The 17,619-nt window shown below is 45.5% G+C and overlaps 1 protein-coding gene across 16 annotated transcripts in view; it reads right to left on the bottom strand.

The window, feature by feature from the left end:
- The window catches only part of nav3 (neuron navigator 3), a 470,935-nt gene that overhangs the window by 81,588 nt on the left and 371,728 nt on the right, over positions 1-17,619 (bottom strand). For 14 of the 16 annotated variants that reach the window (XM_074626295.1, XM_074626296.1, XM_074626298.1 and 11 more), the window contains 2 exons: positions 16,328-16,443; positions 3,456-3,564 (listed from right to left, as the gene is read on the bottom strand). In XM_074626295.1, coding sequence (XP_074482396.1) covers positions 3,456-3,564; positions 16,328-16,443 — 225 coding nt within the window. Of the gene's footprint in view, positions 1-3,455; positions 3,565-11,173; positions 12,599-16,327; positions 16,444-17,619 lie in introns of those variants that run through there. The other 2 variants (XM_074626303.1, XM_074626302.1) reach the window with 2 other exon arrangements.

The following is a 17,619-nucleotide window of genomic DNA, read 5'->3' as shown; positions in this document are numbered from 1 at the left end:
CACGGTGGGACCTTGAGCATAAGCGAGCGCAACAAAATGCTGACTGTCGTTAACTTAACAGCCACAGGTGTCACTGTTAACAAGCAATTTCTGATTCTTACATAGAGTCCCTTTAACGTTGAAGTGGACTACATTTCCATGTTTCTCCTGCTGGACGTCTGAACACCCAGTCAGCATAAAAGGGGGCATAAACAGGTATGGAGGGAGAATCCCAACGAGAGAGCACAGAGGGATGAATATGACAGTCATGTCTGCTCGAGCATAACGGTGATTAATTACTTAAGGTGCTCCAAAGCTTCACGGTGATTACCAGCCAGTTCTTCTCCAGAGAGAGAGATTAGCATGGTCTGGCTGGGCTTTTTTGTCATGGACAGAATTGGCATGCATACTCTGAGGCTGTCCTTACATTGAGAATATAAACATGTCCGCAGAGGCACACACTCACGAGCCAACTTCCCCTTTTTATCTCCATTAAATGTAATGGTTGCTCACACACCTCCGCACGCTGTATATGATGCTAATGTGGAGGCCCGATGATGCATTTTGCACATATTTCATGCCGGCTGTCCTCCTGCATCTGATGCATGTGAATGAGACTTGTCGTCTTGGACCAATCACAAACCTCACACCCCCAATCCTGCAGACCCCGTTGGATTAAAACGTGGTGGTAAGACAATGGCGCAGTATTGATCGCGAAACTGGCTGAGACTCCTCTGAGGAAAAAGAAGTAGAAAACAAACACGCGCACACATAGACTGCCATCTGTCATGGCTGTCTGCAGCCTGGCCACCGTCTTCCTCTGCAAATGGGGCAAAACACACAAAATAATAGACTGAGGGAGAAGCAGAGGAAGGAGCAGAGAGAGCCGCTGCCCGGGGGAGCTGACATAAACCAATGGTTATCGTTTTGTCCTCGCCTGAGACCGCCGTCTCACCACACTGTTAAGATTGTCCATGTTGCCCGTGGCTCACAGATGGGACGGTCTTTTTTAAAAGGTGCCGGTTGTCCATCAGCTCCTGAATGTCATTACATGTGTGCCAGCTGGTGGAGAAGGGCGGACGCCTGGCTTTAATTAAATACAGGACAACGTGGAGGAGAAGATGGCAACGGCATCATTAATAGTTGGATCGGTGAGATAAACTGCGTCGGGTGAGTCAGAGGTAGCAGAATCAGAGCTGCTTTTATTTTCCAAGGACAACGGATGCACAAAGAAAACTGACTTGGATAATCAGCGCTGGGACGTGAAACTGTGATCACAAAGGAAACTGGTTATTTTCAGTGGTTTGGTCGTGACATGTGTGGGTCTTCTTCACAGGCTTTTGTTTTGGCTATGACGCATTTTGAGGAAACATGTCTCAGCTTCAGACTTGACGCACATTACTGTATGTCAGTATGAAGATTTTGAAAGCAAAATAAATTTCAAAGAGGCTCCTTCATTCTTTTACATTTTCCAGATTTGACATTAGAATCTATACCAGAACGTAGGGATGCACCGATACCACTTTTTTTCAGACCGAGTACAAGTACAAGTACTTATTTGGGTACTCGCCGATACCGAGTACCGATACGAGTACTTCTCTGTGCCAAAAGACCCTCGTGAACAGCCAGCTGGAGGGTGTGAGCGACACACGGCAGGCTGGGGAGTCTCACATACGACAGTCACAATGTTTCTTACACTGGGGATGAATTCTCTGAGGTCTTACCTCTCCATAGAGACCATGATCATGCATAAAGACCTGGTAGTCGTGGAGCTATTCTTGATTTATTTTGGGTATGTCTGTCTAGGTGAACCACACCTTCCAGCACCCTATAGTGCTTTAGAGGTTAAAGGTACAGTACACTATGCAGGAATTTCCTAAAAAAACAAGTGGTTTCCAGATGCTGCAGCCAGATGTTTCATACGAGCCCAACACAGCACACTAACTTTCCAGTCCCAAAAAGCAGACAGACAGTTAACGACTAGCCGGTGAACACGGTGGAGCGTTTAGCAGCTAAAGAGACAGATATTTCTCACAGGAGAACCAAACAAACTTTTCTGATATTGTTCAGACAGAAAGTGAACTTTAGATTTTTAGATTTTATCATAAGTCTCTTAAGTGTCTTAAAATAACCGCTGGCACCCAAATCCGTTTTCTCTGCATTTGATTTACTTCTAAAACAGCGTCTGAGTGAAGTCGTGTGCTGCCCGCGGAGAGCCAGGTGGGGGGGAGGCGGATTTTTGAAGACATATCACACGGCGATACAAATCTAGTGCCAGTAAAAGTATAAATAATTAAACGAACCACCTGAGAAGCAGATGGGAGCGTTTTTTACATTTGGTTTGTGAGATGAAATGATCTGAGGTGTTACATTACAGTTATTGTCTCAGTTACATAACAGCCGAAATGCAGGCTGTGCAGAATAATTCACTTAGTCATTTGGGTTAAAACTTTTAAATTGTTTTAAAAATGTATTCTGATTTGTTAGAGCTCATTTAAACCTCCTGTCTTTGTGAATAAATGTCACTGTAGAAGCAGATTGACTGTGAGAACATGAAGTAGTTTTGAGGAGTGAATTACTGCTCAATTTTGCTGCATGTGCTGAAGCGACGGGCTTGACAGTTTAGTGAGTTTATGACTGGATGGTTGATGGATTGAATCGTTGGACGAGAGATATGATGGGAAATAACTATACTCTTGTATCTCCAAGACTAGAATCAATCTCTTTTGTCACTTTCACCATACATTATGTACATGGAACTATCCCAAACAATTCATTGTCTACAGTTTTATCACTTTTCTTAACAAAAAAAAACAGACCAGAGTCATTTACCATTACTAGTAACTAAGGCTGTCAGTCGATTAAAATATTTAATTACAATTAATCGCATGATTGTCCATCGCACAGTCAATTAATTGCACATTTAAAGGGAGATTTATCACGTATTTAATTCTCTTATCAACATGGGAGTGGACAAATATGCTGCTTTATGCAAATGTATGTATATATTTATTATTAGAAATCAATTAACAACACAAAACAATGACAGATATTGTTCAGAAACCCTCACAGGTACTGCATTTAGCATAAAACAATATGCTCAAATCATAAGATGGCAAACTGCAGCCCAACAGGCAACAACAGCTGTCAGTGTGTCAGTGTGCTGACTTGACTATGACTTGCCCCAAACTGCATGTGATTATCATAAAGTGGGCATGTCTGTAAAGGGGAGACTCGTGGGTACCCATAGAACCCATTTACATTCACTGATCTGGAGGTCAGAGGTCAAGGGACCCTTTTGAAAATGACCATGACAGTTTTATCCTCGCCAAAATGTAGCGTATGCTGGGAGCGTTACTTAGCCTCCTAAGCTGGTATGACATGGTTGGTACCGATGGATTCATCAGGTTTTCTAGTTTCATATGATACCAGTATCTTCACTCTAGCTTAACAGGTAGTACCATCTGTGTGCCTACCTGTGGCTGATCTGTGTCCCCCGTAGACTGGACATGGTTTCTTCCAGGTTCTGCCGCAGGTCAGCGATGTTCTTCACCGTCCTCATGCGTCTCGCCTCAGGATCCTCTCCTGCAGACACACATGTTATATGATTTACTGAGATGTTTGGAGCCGCACACACACACACACACACACACACACACACACACACACACACACACACACACACACACACACACACACACACACACACACAGCAGTCAGCCACACCCACAATATGTAAGTAAGTGAGGAGGACATCTGACATGCAGTATTTTATTGGATGTCACTGAACGTCTCGGTAGGGAAACAGAATGATGACCGATCCCGATGGCAGCCAGCGCGGGTGCACGTCTCTTAAAAACCCCACGTTGACAATCGGGAAAGCCGTTCAAATGAATCGGCCTGTCAGGCTGCACCACATGCACTTCTTTTAGTCTAAAAAGGGGGATACATTATTTTACGCAGTACTGACATTTTCCCCTTCAGGCCAATGAGGAAATGTCATGCCATGACACCGTGCGCTCTGTCAGTTAGTTGGGGACACTGCGAAAGCAAAACTCTTGTCAGAGCTCCTGTGCTTCTCTGTCAGGCGTATCCGGAAAACGCTGCCACTTCAGTGTACCGTCTCCCTGCCTCGCCCTGCAGCGGCGTACGGCTAAAAGTCATATGTTTCATGTTCTTCTAAGTGTCTTGTTTGCAGATGAAGCACTTGTTTCACTCGGGTCTGTTCTGAAGGAGCTGCTCAGGCCTATTCTGAAGGAGCTGCTAATAAGCACGGGGCGGGCAACATTTCAGAGCTGCGAGCTGTGGGCGCACACCAAAGTATCTGCTTGTCTGCTCCAATTAAGCCTCTCTGTTAGCTCGTCAAGCTAGCCTACGGTACGCCCGCGGGCGGGTACCACAGAATGGGTAATTAACGAGTGGCATGAGACGCAGAGTGGATGGCGGTCACACTGCTCTCCGGTTTTAAAGGTGCTTTCAGAAGCCTCCACGGCGAGAGATGAAATGAGCCCAGCGGATCTGGAGACGACAACGCTGTGCGATGGTGAGACGAGTGTGAGAAGCTGTGCTCTGTCACTACGTGCTGGTTTCAGCTGCTCTGTGCAGACGTACTGAGAGCAAGCTACTGTGATTACAGGGGACAAATGGGGACAGATGGGAGCAGTGGAGGTTTGAAAAAGGCCTCCAGCGACTCCTGTGGCGCAGCTCAATGCCAGGGGGAGGAAAACTGTCGAGGTGTTTATATGCGGGATTATGAAGCAGGTCGGTGTTGAAAATAAGCAGAAAAAAGCTCTGCCAGTTTTCCCTGGATAACTAGAGAGTTGACCTCATGGCATTCGGATAAATTGTCCAGCAAAAACGCACAGGCTGTATACAATTCATTCCTATCTTTTAACACATACTGGAAAGAAATGATTTCATTTAAACAGACTAACAGGACACTGCTAGGAGCTGAAAATGAAGCGACAGGAAGCCAGCAACAGTAGCAGATAGGATGAGAGATTCATAAGTTTTCACTTGCCGCCAATGACAGGATTCAGTACTGACCGGTTAACATTGTCTCTAAGGCCCTGTTCACATATGGTATTAACATGCGTCCTCAGTGATCCGATCACAAGTGGACAGCTTTAAGTACAGGTGTGAACACACTCAAGATGCATTGAGATCGGATCTTTAAGACCACATTCACAACTGTATTTTATTAAAATATATCTTGTTTATAGGCTACATATCTACAGACTATCAGACTAGGCACGCCAAGTGCATTTTTATCATGCTATGGGAGATGTGTCGGTGTTTTTCTTCCGCTACTTTGCGCGGAGTTGACACTCGAACCGCCCGCTGGAGCCATGTGCCCCGCTGTTTCCTGGAAAAGGCAGCGGTGCCGGCGGCACGGAGGTACCCAGGGACCGCCGGTACAATAACCTTTATTTTGATGTTAATACAATATACCAGAATTCACGAATATGTAGGCTATTACAACTGACATTCATGTAATATTACGTCACAACGGCTGCTGTATTAGCCGTGTGTTTACTGCGTGTTTATTTGCATATAGAGCGGGGAAGTGAGATCGGATCACAAGTGATCACTCATTCTCAGACGCATTTTAATGCCAGGTGTGAACAGACGTACTTAAAGCTGTCCACTTGTGATCCGATCACTGAGGATGCATGTTAATACCAGGTCTGAACAGGGCCTTAGTCACATTGTTTCAAGACTTCAAGATCCAAACACTACACTGTCTGCTTTCAAAAAAATATTCTTCCAAAAATTAAGTCAAGACATGACCTCAATTATACCGTTTCGTATACCGCGTAATGACCTCACAGTCGGGTATAATTGAGGTCATGTTTCGTCTTTGCAGAGCAAACAGACCGGAGGTTGTGAGAGGTCGAAGCGGTGCCACATGCTCTTAACCTCTGACCCCATATCAGGTGTTCACTCTGGGGCCAGAAATCAGAAATGGATGAGCCACATATGATCTAAAACTTACAAGAGAAAGGAATACACACAATCACAGTGACAAAACTGTGTTCACGGCCGATGCACGGAAGCTTCTGGGCCCTGAGTTTATTCCTGTCAGGATGGGACACATCTGAAACAACGCTGAGAGAAGAAGACTCTCCTTTGAAGCCCAGAGTGATGCTGTCATTTTTTCCAGTAGGTTGCAGCTCCAGTCCAAGACCCTTATTTGGAGATGTGTTTCTCTGCATCCACAAACTCAAAGCATCACTGTTATCTTGATATTTTCTCTAATTCTCTTTCTTCCCTGCTCCTTTCCTCTCCTCCTCTTTCCAGGAAGATCCAATTACAATCCCATTATAAAAGTGACACGAGGAGATCTGGCCCTGGAGTCGCCGTCGCGAACGGACACTTCATGCAACATTGAGAAGCAGCCGGAGGCGTGTGTGTGCATTTATGCTTTATTGTGAGCAATTCACTGCGGAACGGCAGAGCAGAGGTCTCTCCTCTGCACCGTGGAGGAGAGGCCGGCTGGTCGGCAGCGCTACTGCATCCCACACTGGGGGCTGCACGTTTACAGCCAAAGTGGTGATCGGGATTATTTGGATCAATATTGAGATCAGGATTATTCATCACGATTATAGGGACAAAATATTTTTATTGCAGGAAAATATCACCGCGCTACTAGGTATTAAAAGCAAATCTAAATAAAACAGTATTGAGTTTAGATTTTAAAAGTACTAGGTCAGTGATAGCGTGTTTATCAGGGGGTAACTTGTTCCATAGTTTAGGAGCAGCGGCAGCAAGTTTCACATTTAAATAAACGGAGCGCTGGTTTCACTTCCATCTTGTGCTAAATTACAACCCAAAGAAATTCTAAATGTTATCCTTTTACCTTGTTATTGTTATCTATGGTGGTTATTTGCATAAAAACACAACTGCGCGGCTTGATATCGGCCCTGGTCATCTTTTTTTTTTTTTAACCTCGTAGCAATTTTTCCCTCAAGGCAAACGATACAGTTTGAAAATGAGGCGCGGCTGCGACTGGAAAACAATGTATTGATGCACTGGAGTCACATATCAAGACGTACGGAGGACGGAGGAGGAGGCGTGCATCAACCCTCCTAAACTGTGACATGCTCATCGGCTCATAGTGAGGGCAAGCGTTGGCTCTTTTGTAGTAATGTTGTCTGGTGTTGACATGCACAGCGCAGCTCGCTACCGGATCTGGTTTAATCCAAAAAGGCGCAATGATTTCTCCAGTTGGGCCGGATCGAGGTCGGGGTCGACAAACGAAGCGTACCGAACTGTACCGCACCCGAGTGCGATTGCCGTGTTCACACCTGCCCAAACGAACCGCACCGAGAGGGTAAACGCTCCGGGGTTCCATTCAACCGAACATCAATATTGCAGTCGTTCATGTTCATTTAATTGTCGGACATATAGACAAACACCTGCACACTCACACATTGGAGCCCCTTTGAATTAGAACACTCGGTCCAAAACACAATACCTATAAGCAATTTACCAGCTCAGCACCCTTTTTGCGGATCAAGGGGAGTAGCTAAAGGTGCTAAATCACTGGCACCTAACATCCCGATGCAGTGTCTGCTGATACACTTTCCAACACTACACAGAGGTGAGAAGCCACAAAGCGTTCATTTGGATTCACGCCGCTGTCCGGCTCTTGGCCGTGGTCGGTGAGGCTGAGAAGCAGCCAAACTGAGTCTGTGGGGACGATCGAAAAGGGCACGGAGGGAGAGGAGGTACACACACACACACACACACACACACGCACACACACACACACACACACATACGGTGTGTAGAACAAACGCTGTTGGAGATAAACTTGACGCATCGCAATGCAAATGCAATTTGGGGCTGACACATTTACACACACACACACACACAGACACACACACACTGTAGCAGTGGGTGCTTTAGTGCCAGCTCTCTCTCCCCCTCTCTTTCAATAATGCATGTGAGCCGGTGCTGATGCCCCTCGCTCTAGCTGAATACTATTAGGGTACCATCCCTGTCATCTAATTATACAAATGCATGCCAACACACACACACACACACACACACACACACACACACACACACACACACACACACACACACACACACACACACACACACACACACACACACACACACACACACAGATCGATGCGTCCACACGCAATTTTTACGGCCCTGTTGCTGAATGTGTTTCCTAACAGGCATTGCAGCGAATTGAGAGCTTGTTAATGCGCATCAACGACAACTGCTCCCAGAGGATAAAAAGGCTCAAACTGCCACGACAGCAGCGGTGGTACTTTGACAGCCAGCTTTTACGGGGTGAACGAGTTCTTTAAGGATGGATATCAGCTTTCTGGATTGATCTCTGACTAGAGTTTTCCTCGACCAAAGGAACTGTTAGTCGAAAAACACGACAAATACGATTTTGACGATTTAATTTGACAGATCTGTAAAACTGAGTACTTTAAATCTGGTGTTTACCAGAGAAATGTCTTAGAAAACAGTCATTCAGCATGAAAAAAGCAAAGACTAATGACTAATGACTAAAGCAATCTTAGTCGACTCCGACCAAAAAGACTGATTGGTCAATAAATCATATAACGCAAAAACGTTTTAACGCCAATAATTTCTCTAACCTCTTAAAAATCCGACAGGCCGCTCTTTCAGAGGTTGTAGTGGTCAGTTTTAAAGCTAGAGTGAAGATACTGGCATCATATGAAACTAAAAACCCGAAAGAACCCATCAGTACCAACCATGTCATACTAGCTTATCGTGAAGGAGGTTAAATAACGCTCCAAACTTACACTAAATTGTGACGAGGAAAAACTGGCATTGCCATTTTCAAAGGGGTCCCTTGACCTCTGACCTCCAGATATGTGAATGTAAATGGGTTCTATGGGTACCCACGAGTCTCCCCTTTACAGACATGCCCACTTTATGATAATCACATGCAGTTTGGGGCAAGTCATAGTCAAGTCAGCTCACTGACACACTGACAGCTGTTGTTGCCTGTTGGGCTGCAGTTTGCCATGTTATGATTTGAGCTCATTTGTTATGCTAAATGCAGTACCTGAGAGGGTTTGTGGATCAATATCTGTCATTGTTTTGTGTTGTTAATTTCCAATAATAAATATATGCATTAAATATGTAAATCGATTGACAGCCCTAGTAGGAACACACTTGCATGTACGAAAGAAAAAAAAAAAGCACCCGTATGCATGAACAGAGTGCAGATAAGCACACACACACACACAGGGAGGTGTAATAATAAGCTATTGATCACGTTGGCTGTGTGACTCACAGGCGGTGAGGGAGGTGTAAGTAATAAAAGCTGTGCTCCATCAGGGGGTGCAGGTGTTGATTTTTCCATCATCTACTGTATATCTCAAGGTATTCCTTCTTTATGCTGCATCATGCCTCAACCCGCTTAAAGGAAATCTGCCAAAGCTCACCCTCGCTGTGCTGCGCATTTTACTTTCTGTAGAGTCGCAATAAAATATGCAAAAAAAAAAAAGTCCATCTCAATATTCTCTCTCACATCAAAGCCAGGTTGGTACATGGAAGCTCATTGCAGAAGCACAAATCAGACTCCGTGGCAGGCTGGATGTTAATGGAGCTGCTGTCGAGGTATGGCGATGTACCTGTAGGTATGGGTTAGACTCTGGCTGCTAAACTCACAGTATAGCACTTAACAATGCTGCACTCGCAACAGAGAGCCTCATTTGCAGACTGTGACGGATGCAAGTGATGAAAAGGATGTTCTTATTTAAAAGGGGATCTTTTCATCTGCCTGTGTCCATGAATTCAAACTAGGGCAGTCAATCGATTCAAATGTTTAATTGCGGTTAATCACACATTTATTATCCGTTCAAAATGTACCTTTAAAGGGAGATATGTCAAGTATTTAATACTCTTATCAACATGGGAGTGGGCAAATATGCTGCTTTATGCAAATGTATGTATGTGATTATCATAAAGTGGCATGTCTGTAAAGGGGAGACTCGTGGGTACCCCTAGAACCTATTTTCATTCACATATCTGGAGGTCAGAGGTCAAGGGACCCCCATGACGTTTTTTCCTCGCCAAAATTTAGCGCAAGTTTGGAGCGTTATTTAGCCTCCTTTTCGACAAACTAATATGTCGAGAAGGAATCCATTGGTACCAACCATTGGTATGGTTGGTTCCAATGGTTGGTACCATTGGTTGGTACCATTGGTATGGTTGGTACCAATGGTTGGTACCATTGGTATGGTTGGTACCAATGGATTCCTTAGGTTTTCTAGTTTCACATGATACCAGTATCTTCACTCTAGCTTTAAAACTGAGTCCGCTACAACCTAAAAATCACAAGTTGCGTTAATGTGTTAAAGAAATGTGCGCATTATGGCGTTAACTTTGACAGCCCTAGTATTTATAAAACCTGTTTTTGGTTTAGAGACGTCGCCATTCAACATATCCTGTGTTTTGCAGAAACTTACAATGCCAACCTTTTTCTCTGGCGACCGTTTTCCATCCAAATGTACCGCAAATTTTAACTGTATTTCGAGAAACTCAGCAAAAGATAATACGAATGAAAGCTTTCCATCCACCACCGATAAGCCTCCTCCGCGTTCCCTTAGGTTTCCCTTAAGTTTTCTAGTTTCATATGATACCATTATCTTCAGTCTAGCTTTAAAACTGAGCCGCTACAACATCAAAAATACAAGTTTCGTTAAAGAAATTTGTGGAGTTCTAACGCCTTATTATCGCGTTCACTTCGACAGCCGTAGTTTTTATATGTGAAGTGGGTCTTTTTATCTGCCCGCGTCTTTGAATTCAAACTACAGCTGCTGGAGTAAACCTTGTGGGTGCATTGAGTGTGTGTGTGTGTGTGCGTATGAATTGCACAAGGGGTGGGCGTGTGAGCCTTTACAGCCTCGTCTCACAAATTCCTTTCAAATAATGTCTTAAAATGCTAATAGTGTGCCCTGAGAAATAGGTTTCCCCATCGTGAGGATTAAGAACATAACCAGCTTGTTCTGCTTTGACGTTCTTATATTCTGGTCAAGTCTGCATTTTTAAACCAAAACTTCACGAGTTCTTTCTCTTCCTGTACAAAGTTTCCAATCTGTCACAGTAATCCTGTGTTCGTGTCGGAGGAATGTATTCTTTGTGTCTATAGTATGTAACGACTTCCACATTCATGCTCATTTCCTGGACTTACGTGGGCGAGGTTGTGTGTGCAGCACCTGCTCCAGGTCGCCCAGCATGGTGAGGATGACCTCTTTGTCCAGCTGAGCCGTCCCCTCGCGAGGACCTCCCCCTGACACCTCCTCCTCCGCCCAGTACCCGCCGTCCTTCTCCCTGCCTACCCGCTTCCCGCCGCCCCTTTCCGCTGCCGGCTCCTCGTCCGAACGCCCGCTGCTGCCCTCTTCGTCGGTCCCCCCGGCCTCGATGGACGCCCGCGCCGGCTCGGCCCGCGGGTGGCCGCCGTACGATGCCCTTTGCGGCCGCCCACCTCCTCCCGTGCACCGCCAAGGCACCGGGATGAGGGAGTGCTCCGACTGGGAGAGCACCTTGGTGAGGGAGAGCGACAGGGATCTGGTCCGGGTGCCCCGTGAGCCTCCCCCCCTAGCGACCACCTCCTTCCTGGGGCTCCCCTGCAGGCTGCCTCCCGCCCGCTGCGAAGAGTTCTGAGGTTGCGAGAGACGAGGCGGTGACTCGTCGAGCTCGAAGGAGTACACCCGTTGCTCGCCGTCGCTGAGCAGGGTCAGGTTTGTGAGCGAGCGCTGCTTGATCCGCAGGTTGAGGTTGTCGGGGAGAGGCTGGGGAGGCCGGCGAGCCGGGCTGCCTCCCTGATACACCGAGAACTCTGCTCCTCTCTTCATCTCTGCTCACACTCCGGTTTTTTTCCTGGCTTACCTTCAGTGAGTGAAACTAGGCATGCAAGCGGATCTACCTGTGCGATAGCTCTCTGTTTCACATCTTGGCTGCACTGTCACTGCTGGGAGAGCAGATGGAGGGACGGGGGACGGAGAGATGTGTCCCCACGTCCCACGCCTCCCCCGACTGAGGTCCAGGCTTCGGAGGGCTGCAGGGAAAGCGAGCAGATCGGAGAGGAAACCTCCCTCTCAGGCACGTAGGTGGAATCCGGATCCATCCTGGAGCCAGTCCATGCTCACGGTGAGACAAACACTTGTTTCTTCCACTCCTTGTCTCCTGTCCTCTCGGCTCCTTCCTCCACCACAGTCAGGGGCGTGGATGAACGAGTCGCCACATCTCCCTTCCCCTCGCCACCGACACGTCCTCTCTCCCTTCCTGCGCTCCGCACTTTTATCTTTCCCCTCCTATTAAACGACAGTCTCTTTTCATTCACTCTTATCTCTCTCCCCTCCGCCTTCTGTCTCTCCTTTAATTACCACCTCGCCGCCACACTCCTCCTGCCTCCCCTCTGACAGTCGCTCTCTCCTCACAGCGGAGAATGAACGGGCGGTGAAGCCGGCTCTCTGTCTGCTTGTTCATTCCTGCATTCAGCCTGCGGTACTCTCTCTCTCTCTCTCTCTCTCTGTCTCTCAACCCTCCTTCTCTGTGCTTATCACCCTCTCTTTCTCTTAATCCCTCTCATTCTCTCACTTTCTGCCCTCCTCTTCCTATCTCTCCCCTCCCTCCCTCACACTATCCTTCACCCTCTCCATCTTTTCCCTCGCAGTGTGACAGTGAGTTGTTTGGACAGCAGCACCTGTAAGCTCAGAGCCCCCCCCCCCGCCGCACCAACCGGCCGGCCGACTTAATTAAATGCTATCTTGAGGAGCGAGCCCACAGCTTATCACGGATCAACAATGAGACCACAGAACCAACATATCCCCATCAATCAGTGCAAGCTTTATTAGCCCTGTCGCTATTAGTCACAGCTGTCTTCCACACATTCTTTCATCCTCGTTACCGACAGCAAGTAAGGACAGTTGCCTCAGAAACCCTAATGAAGGTTTTCCTAATTGTTTGTTTACACTGTAAGCGACTCATCTACATATTAGTCAGCAGCTATACACAATTTTAACGCGATAATAACGCGTTAACGCAAATTCGTTTTAACGCCACTAATTTCTTTAACGCAATCAATATTTCGGAGGTTGTTGCGGGCTCAGTTTTAAAGCTAGAGTGAAGATACTGGTATTATATGAAACTAGAAAATGCATGCAATGGTGTAAGCGTAGCGACTGAAAAATGAAAGCACATGCAAACGTACTTTGACGGAGGCCGAACGAAAGACAGCGAACTAACTAGAACAAATATTTTGCCTAGACTATTGCAAGACAATGCATTTCCAGTAAAGGACTTTGTGGTGCACACAAATTCCTTCACTTGTAGGCTTTTTTCAGCAAAAATAGTTATGTTTCAATGAGCCCAAGGATAGATACATGACAGTTGGGTAATGCTGCGCAGGAGGTTATAACCTTTTGCTGTATGCTGTCTTTCGTTCGGACTCCGTCGAAGTCCGTTTGCACCGATATTCTTTCTTTTTTTTGGTCGCTCCGCTCTCCATAACGCCTTTTCAATAGAAAAGCAGGTGTTTTGAGTGAACTATTCCTTCATATAGTTTTGTTTTTAAGGAGTTTTGACTTGTATACGGTATATTTGGACTAATAAAAGAATATGTGAATATGTGATTTTAATCGATTGACAGCAGAGAGATAAAAATCAATCAAATCACGAGTGAGATTCCCCTCAGCTGTTTTTACATTCCTTGTCTACAAATCATTTCACAAAAGCTTAAAATCAACATGTGGATAAAGAGACGGTCTCTGAAACGACTGGGCTTGTCATGTGGTGTTTACTGCTGTACGCATACACTCATTCCTCCCCTTCTGTGGAGAAAGAGTCGGTGAAAAGCAGAGGATGTGAAACGACCATGAAACGTGTGACGACAAAGAAGCAAGTGTTTGAAATGGACCCCCGAACAAAGGCAACGGCCGGCGCTGCAGTCTAATTCCATCCTTCAAATGACGGGCTTCGGAAAAGCCGCGACCGAAAGCAAAATGTCTGGAATGTCAGCGCTGACCTGACATCCCCGAAACCTGTAATCACGCGCTGTTGTTTGTGCATGCTGCGCTTTGTAGGAGCTTAAAGTCTTTCTGGCTTCACTTTGAACTTGACATGTTATTTTTTTTTAACTGCTGGTTTGATTCATCATCCATGTTGACCTCTATTATTTCTCTTATTATAAGGATGGTTATTCCAAATCAAGAAATCCACCATTTAAAGAGTGTCATGTTCTGAACTTGTGCTTAGAACAGACACATATACAGTAGATATTGGCGAACGAATGTCAGGCAACGCAGCGATCTTTAATGTCAAATGGGACGCACGGAGTTGTGACACTGAAGTCTTCATTTGCAAAAGGCAAGATGCAATTAAAACAGCGGTTGGTGTTGTGACTGCTTTAACCTCTCATCCATCTCCTTGTCAGGAATTTAAGATCGTGGTTAGAAACTCCTTTAAAATGGCCAAATGTTCCTGAGCCCTGACCTCTCAGCTGCAGAAGCTCAATTGCGCAGATGTCCACTGACTGTAATTAAAATACAATAAAGACGTTTGCACTGCAGGCTTTGCAAACAAACAGTACCATTTCATTTCAGCAGGCTTTTGTTTCTGAGTGGTTGCTAAGGCTGGCTATCTGGGATTCGATTCACAAGGTGCAGATTCGATTTCCGATTTGATTCGATATCTATTTGATCAGGGATATTTCAGTTACAATACCAATATAGCTTGGATGTTAACAAGGTTTTCAGAGAACTGGGGCTGCCACCTCTCGGTCGATTAGTCAACTAATCTGCCGCTCTGGTTTCAAGATTAATCGCAAATTAATCACACATTTTTTATCTGTTCAAAATGTACCTTAAAGGGAGATTTATCAAGTATTTAATCCTCTTATCAACATGGGAGTGGGTAAATATGCTGCTTTATGCAAATGTATGTATATATTTACTATTGGAAATCATTTAGAAACACAAAACAATGACAGATATTGTCCAGAAACCCTCACAGGTACTGCATTTAGCATAAAACAATATGCTCAAATCATAACATGACAAACTGCAGCCCAACAGGCAACAACATCTGTCAGTGTGTCAGTGTGCTGACTTGACTATGACTTGCCATCCAGATGTTTATCAGCTGTTCGAAGCGATCGAAGCAGAGACGAAATTAGCGCTGAAGTTGCCCGGCATGTTTCGATTCTACTGAGGTTGGCTAGTCGGTTTAAAGCTTCACGCACCCATGGGAAAAAAGGCACATAATAAAAGATTGATCTCTGGATTTAATGAATCGATATCGGATCGTAAACCTAGTGTTTAAGCAACTTTTCCTCAAAACCTCCACCTTTATTGAATCAATCAAGGCTTAAGACTCCTCCCTATAGCCAGTTGTCATGCTCTGCTGTAGTTTATGTGTGCAGTCCATCCAGTCCTCCATCTGGACATGTCTCGGCACTCGAGGAGCTTTGGATCAAAAAACTATCCATCAAATGCCGAGTAACCCTTTTTCAAATCCCTCTGCTGAGGCTGAAAACAATAAATGCTGTGTACGTACTGACGATGGTCTGTCATGTGGCCGGTCGTGATGCAGAGCGGGGCTCGTAAACACATGACGGCGGCCTGCGGGGACGTAAACAAAGAGCTGCAGATGCTCCCCGTGTCCGTCTGTCAGCGCTGACCTTTTCCCTTCGCTACATGAAACCAGCGAGGAACAGGGATCCCCCCAGTAAACACACACACACACACACACACACACCAAAAACACACCAGCTTGCATGACATCAGTGGATTGTGCTATCCAGAGCAGCAGCCTTCAAAAAGTCTCCCATCCTGCAGCTGCCCTTTAACTACCCTGCATTAAAGCTTCAGTAGGCAACACTTTGTTGGCATCATTGGGCAAAAATTCTATAATAACCTTTCAGCATGTTGTAATTCAAGTGTTTTGAGAGACTTCTGCACCTCCTCATGGCTCTGTTTTCAGCCTTTAATAAATCACAGGTCATTTCAGAGAGAGTGCAGCCTACTCTCACTCAAATGCTAGGTAGAGCAGCTAATCCATAATGTAACACAACAGTCTTAATGTAAACTGAACCGTTCTATTTCCTGAAGAGTGTAAATGAATCATCTAAACATTTCCTCTCACATCCAGAGCAGCAACGCAGCAGGTCAACGTTCGTTAAATATAGATGCTTAACAGCAGATGAAGGTTAAATCCCGACTATATATGACCAATATTACATGAGATAAATGTTGACGCACACGGCATTTACACATTCACACACCCACACAGAGGAGTATCATACATGCAGAGCTCCTCAGCGTGTGTGTTGTTGACCCTGCTGTACCTGATATCTCCTCCAGGCACTGTTTGGCTGTCTTGCTGTAGACCAGCTCTCCCTTGGTGGGGCTGAGGCAGGGGTCCGCTGGGGCCATCATGGTGCAGTCGTTTTCTGAGAACGTCCTGAGGGCAGCAGAGAATATATATATAAAACACAGCACTTACGAAGACGGGCTGAGATATCTCGACCACAGACACTACTTTCATTTCAAAAGGAGAGTTTTTTTACTGGAAGTGGTGAGAGCTTCTCCGGTGTCACGTTCATTCATTCACTGTCAGACAATGCAACGAAATTTCACACATTTGATGAGGGTCCAAGCCTGAAGACATCTACAGGCCATTTTCATAGCGCCACCTTGCGGCAACAGGAAGTTACGGTCGCTATACTTTGGCTTGCTACTCTCAGCAGGTTAACCAGATCTACCTCAAATTTGGTCAGTGAAATGTTAAGACTTCAATGATGCAACACTGCAAAGCTTTTGAGTTTTCGTGGGACGCCATTGCTATGGCAACCATTATTCGCCATGAAAAACGAAGCTGTATTCGACAGTGTAGAGATGCTTGCAAATGAATCATATTTGGCACACGCATTAAAAGTGCTAACATTAGTTATCTGATATGGTTCTTGTGCTTGTTTGGTGGCTGTTACTCAGTGGGTAGAGCAGGTCGTCATTTAACCTCAAGGTTTGCGGTTCGATCCCCGGTTCCTATTGTCTGTATGTCGAAGTGTCCTTGAGCAAAACACTGAACCCCAAGTTGCTCCCTGGATGCTAAAGGTCAAATTTGATGTATGTACCTGTATGTATATGATGATTCTAATAAAGTTTAAGTTGTTAGATTGTCTCATTAGCACCATTTGGTTTAGTATGGCATAAAAAAAACTATTATCACATTAAAAATGTAGCACCACATAAACATATTACGGTCTGTGGAGTGTATGAAATGGTGCAGTGTTTGTACAGCTGGAGTTGAAGGGTTAGAAAAGCATCAGCCAGAATGCTCTCTCTTCTGCATCCAGTCTGTTTTCTGTGTTTCTGCCATGTTCAACAAGAAAAGAGTTTGGATTCCTGAGTCCGTTTTTAGTCTACGTCACATGAGCAACAGATGGACACCTCTAAAGGGAGGCGGTCTCCGATGAGCTGTTTTCTGTGAGTGCTTCAGAGTGTGTGTGTGTGTGTGAAATATGTTTGTGTGCGACTGCCTCTCCTCCTCAGCCCTGAGCTGCATCTCGCTCCGCTGTTTGTTTGCTGATCTGAAGAAACAAGGATCGAGTCCAACACACTTCGCGAGATAACAGTC

This window comes from Sebastes fasciatus, chromosome 23 (genome assembly GCF_043250625.1).
Source record: "Sebastes fasciatus isolate fSebFas1 chromosome 23, fSebFas1.pri, whole genome shotgun sequence".
Taxonomy (NCBI): domain Eukaryota; kingdom Metazoa; phylum Chordata; class Actinopteri; order Perciformes; family Sebastidae; genus Sebastes; species Sebastes fasciatus.
Note: the sequence above shows the minus strand (reverse complement) of the source record. Positions and strands in the feature narration are given on the sequence as shown.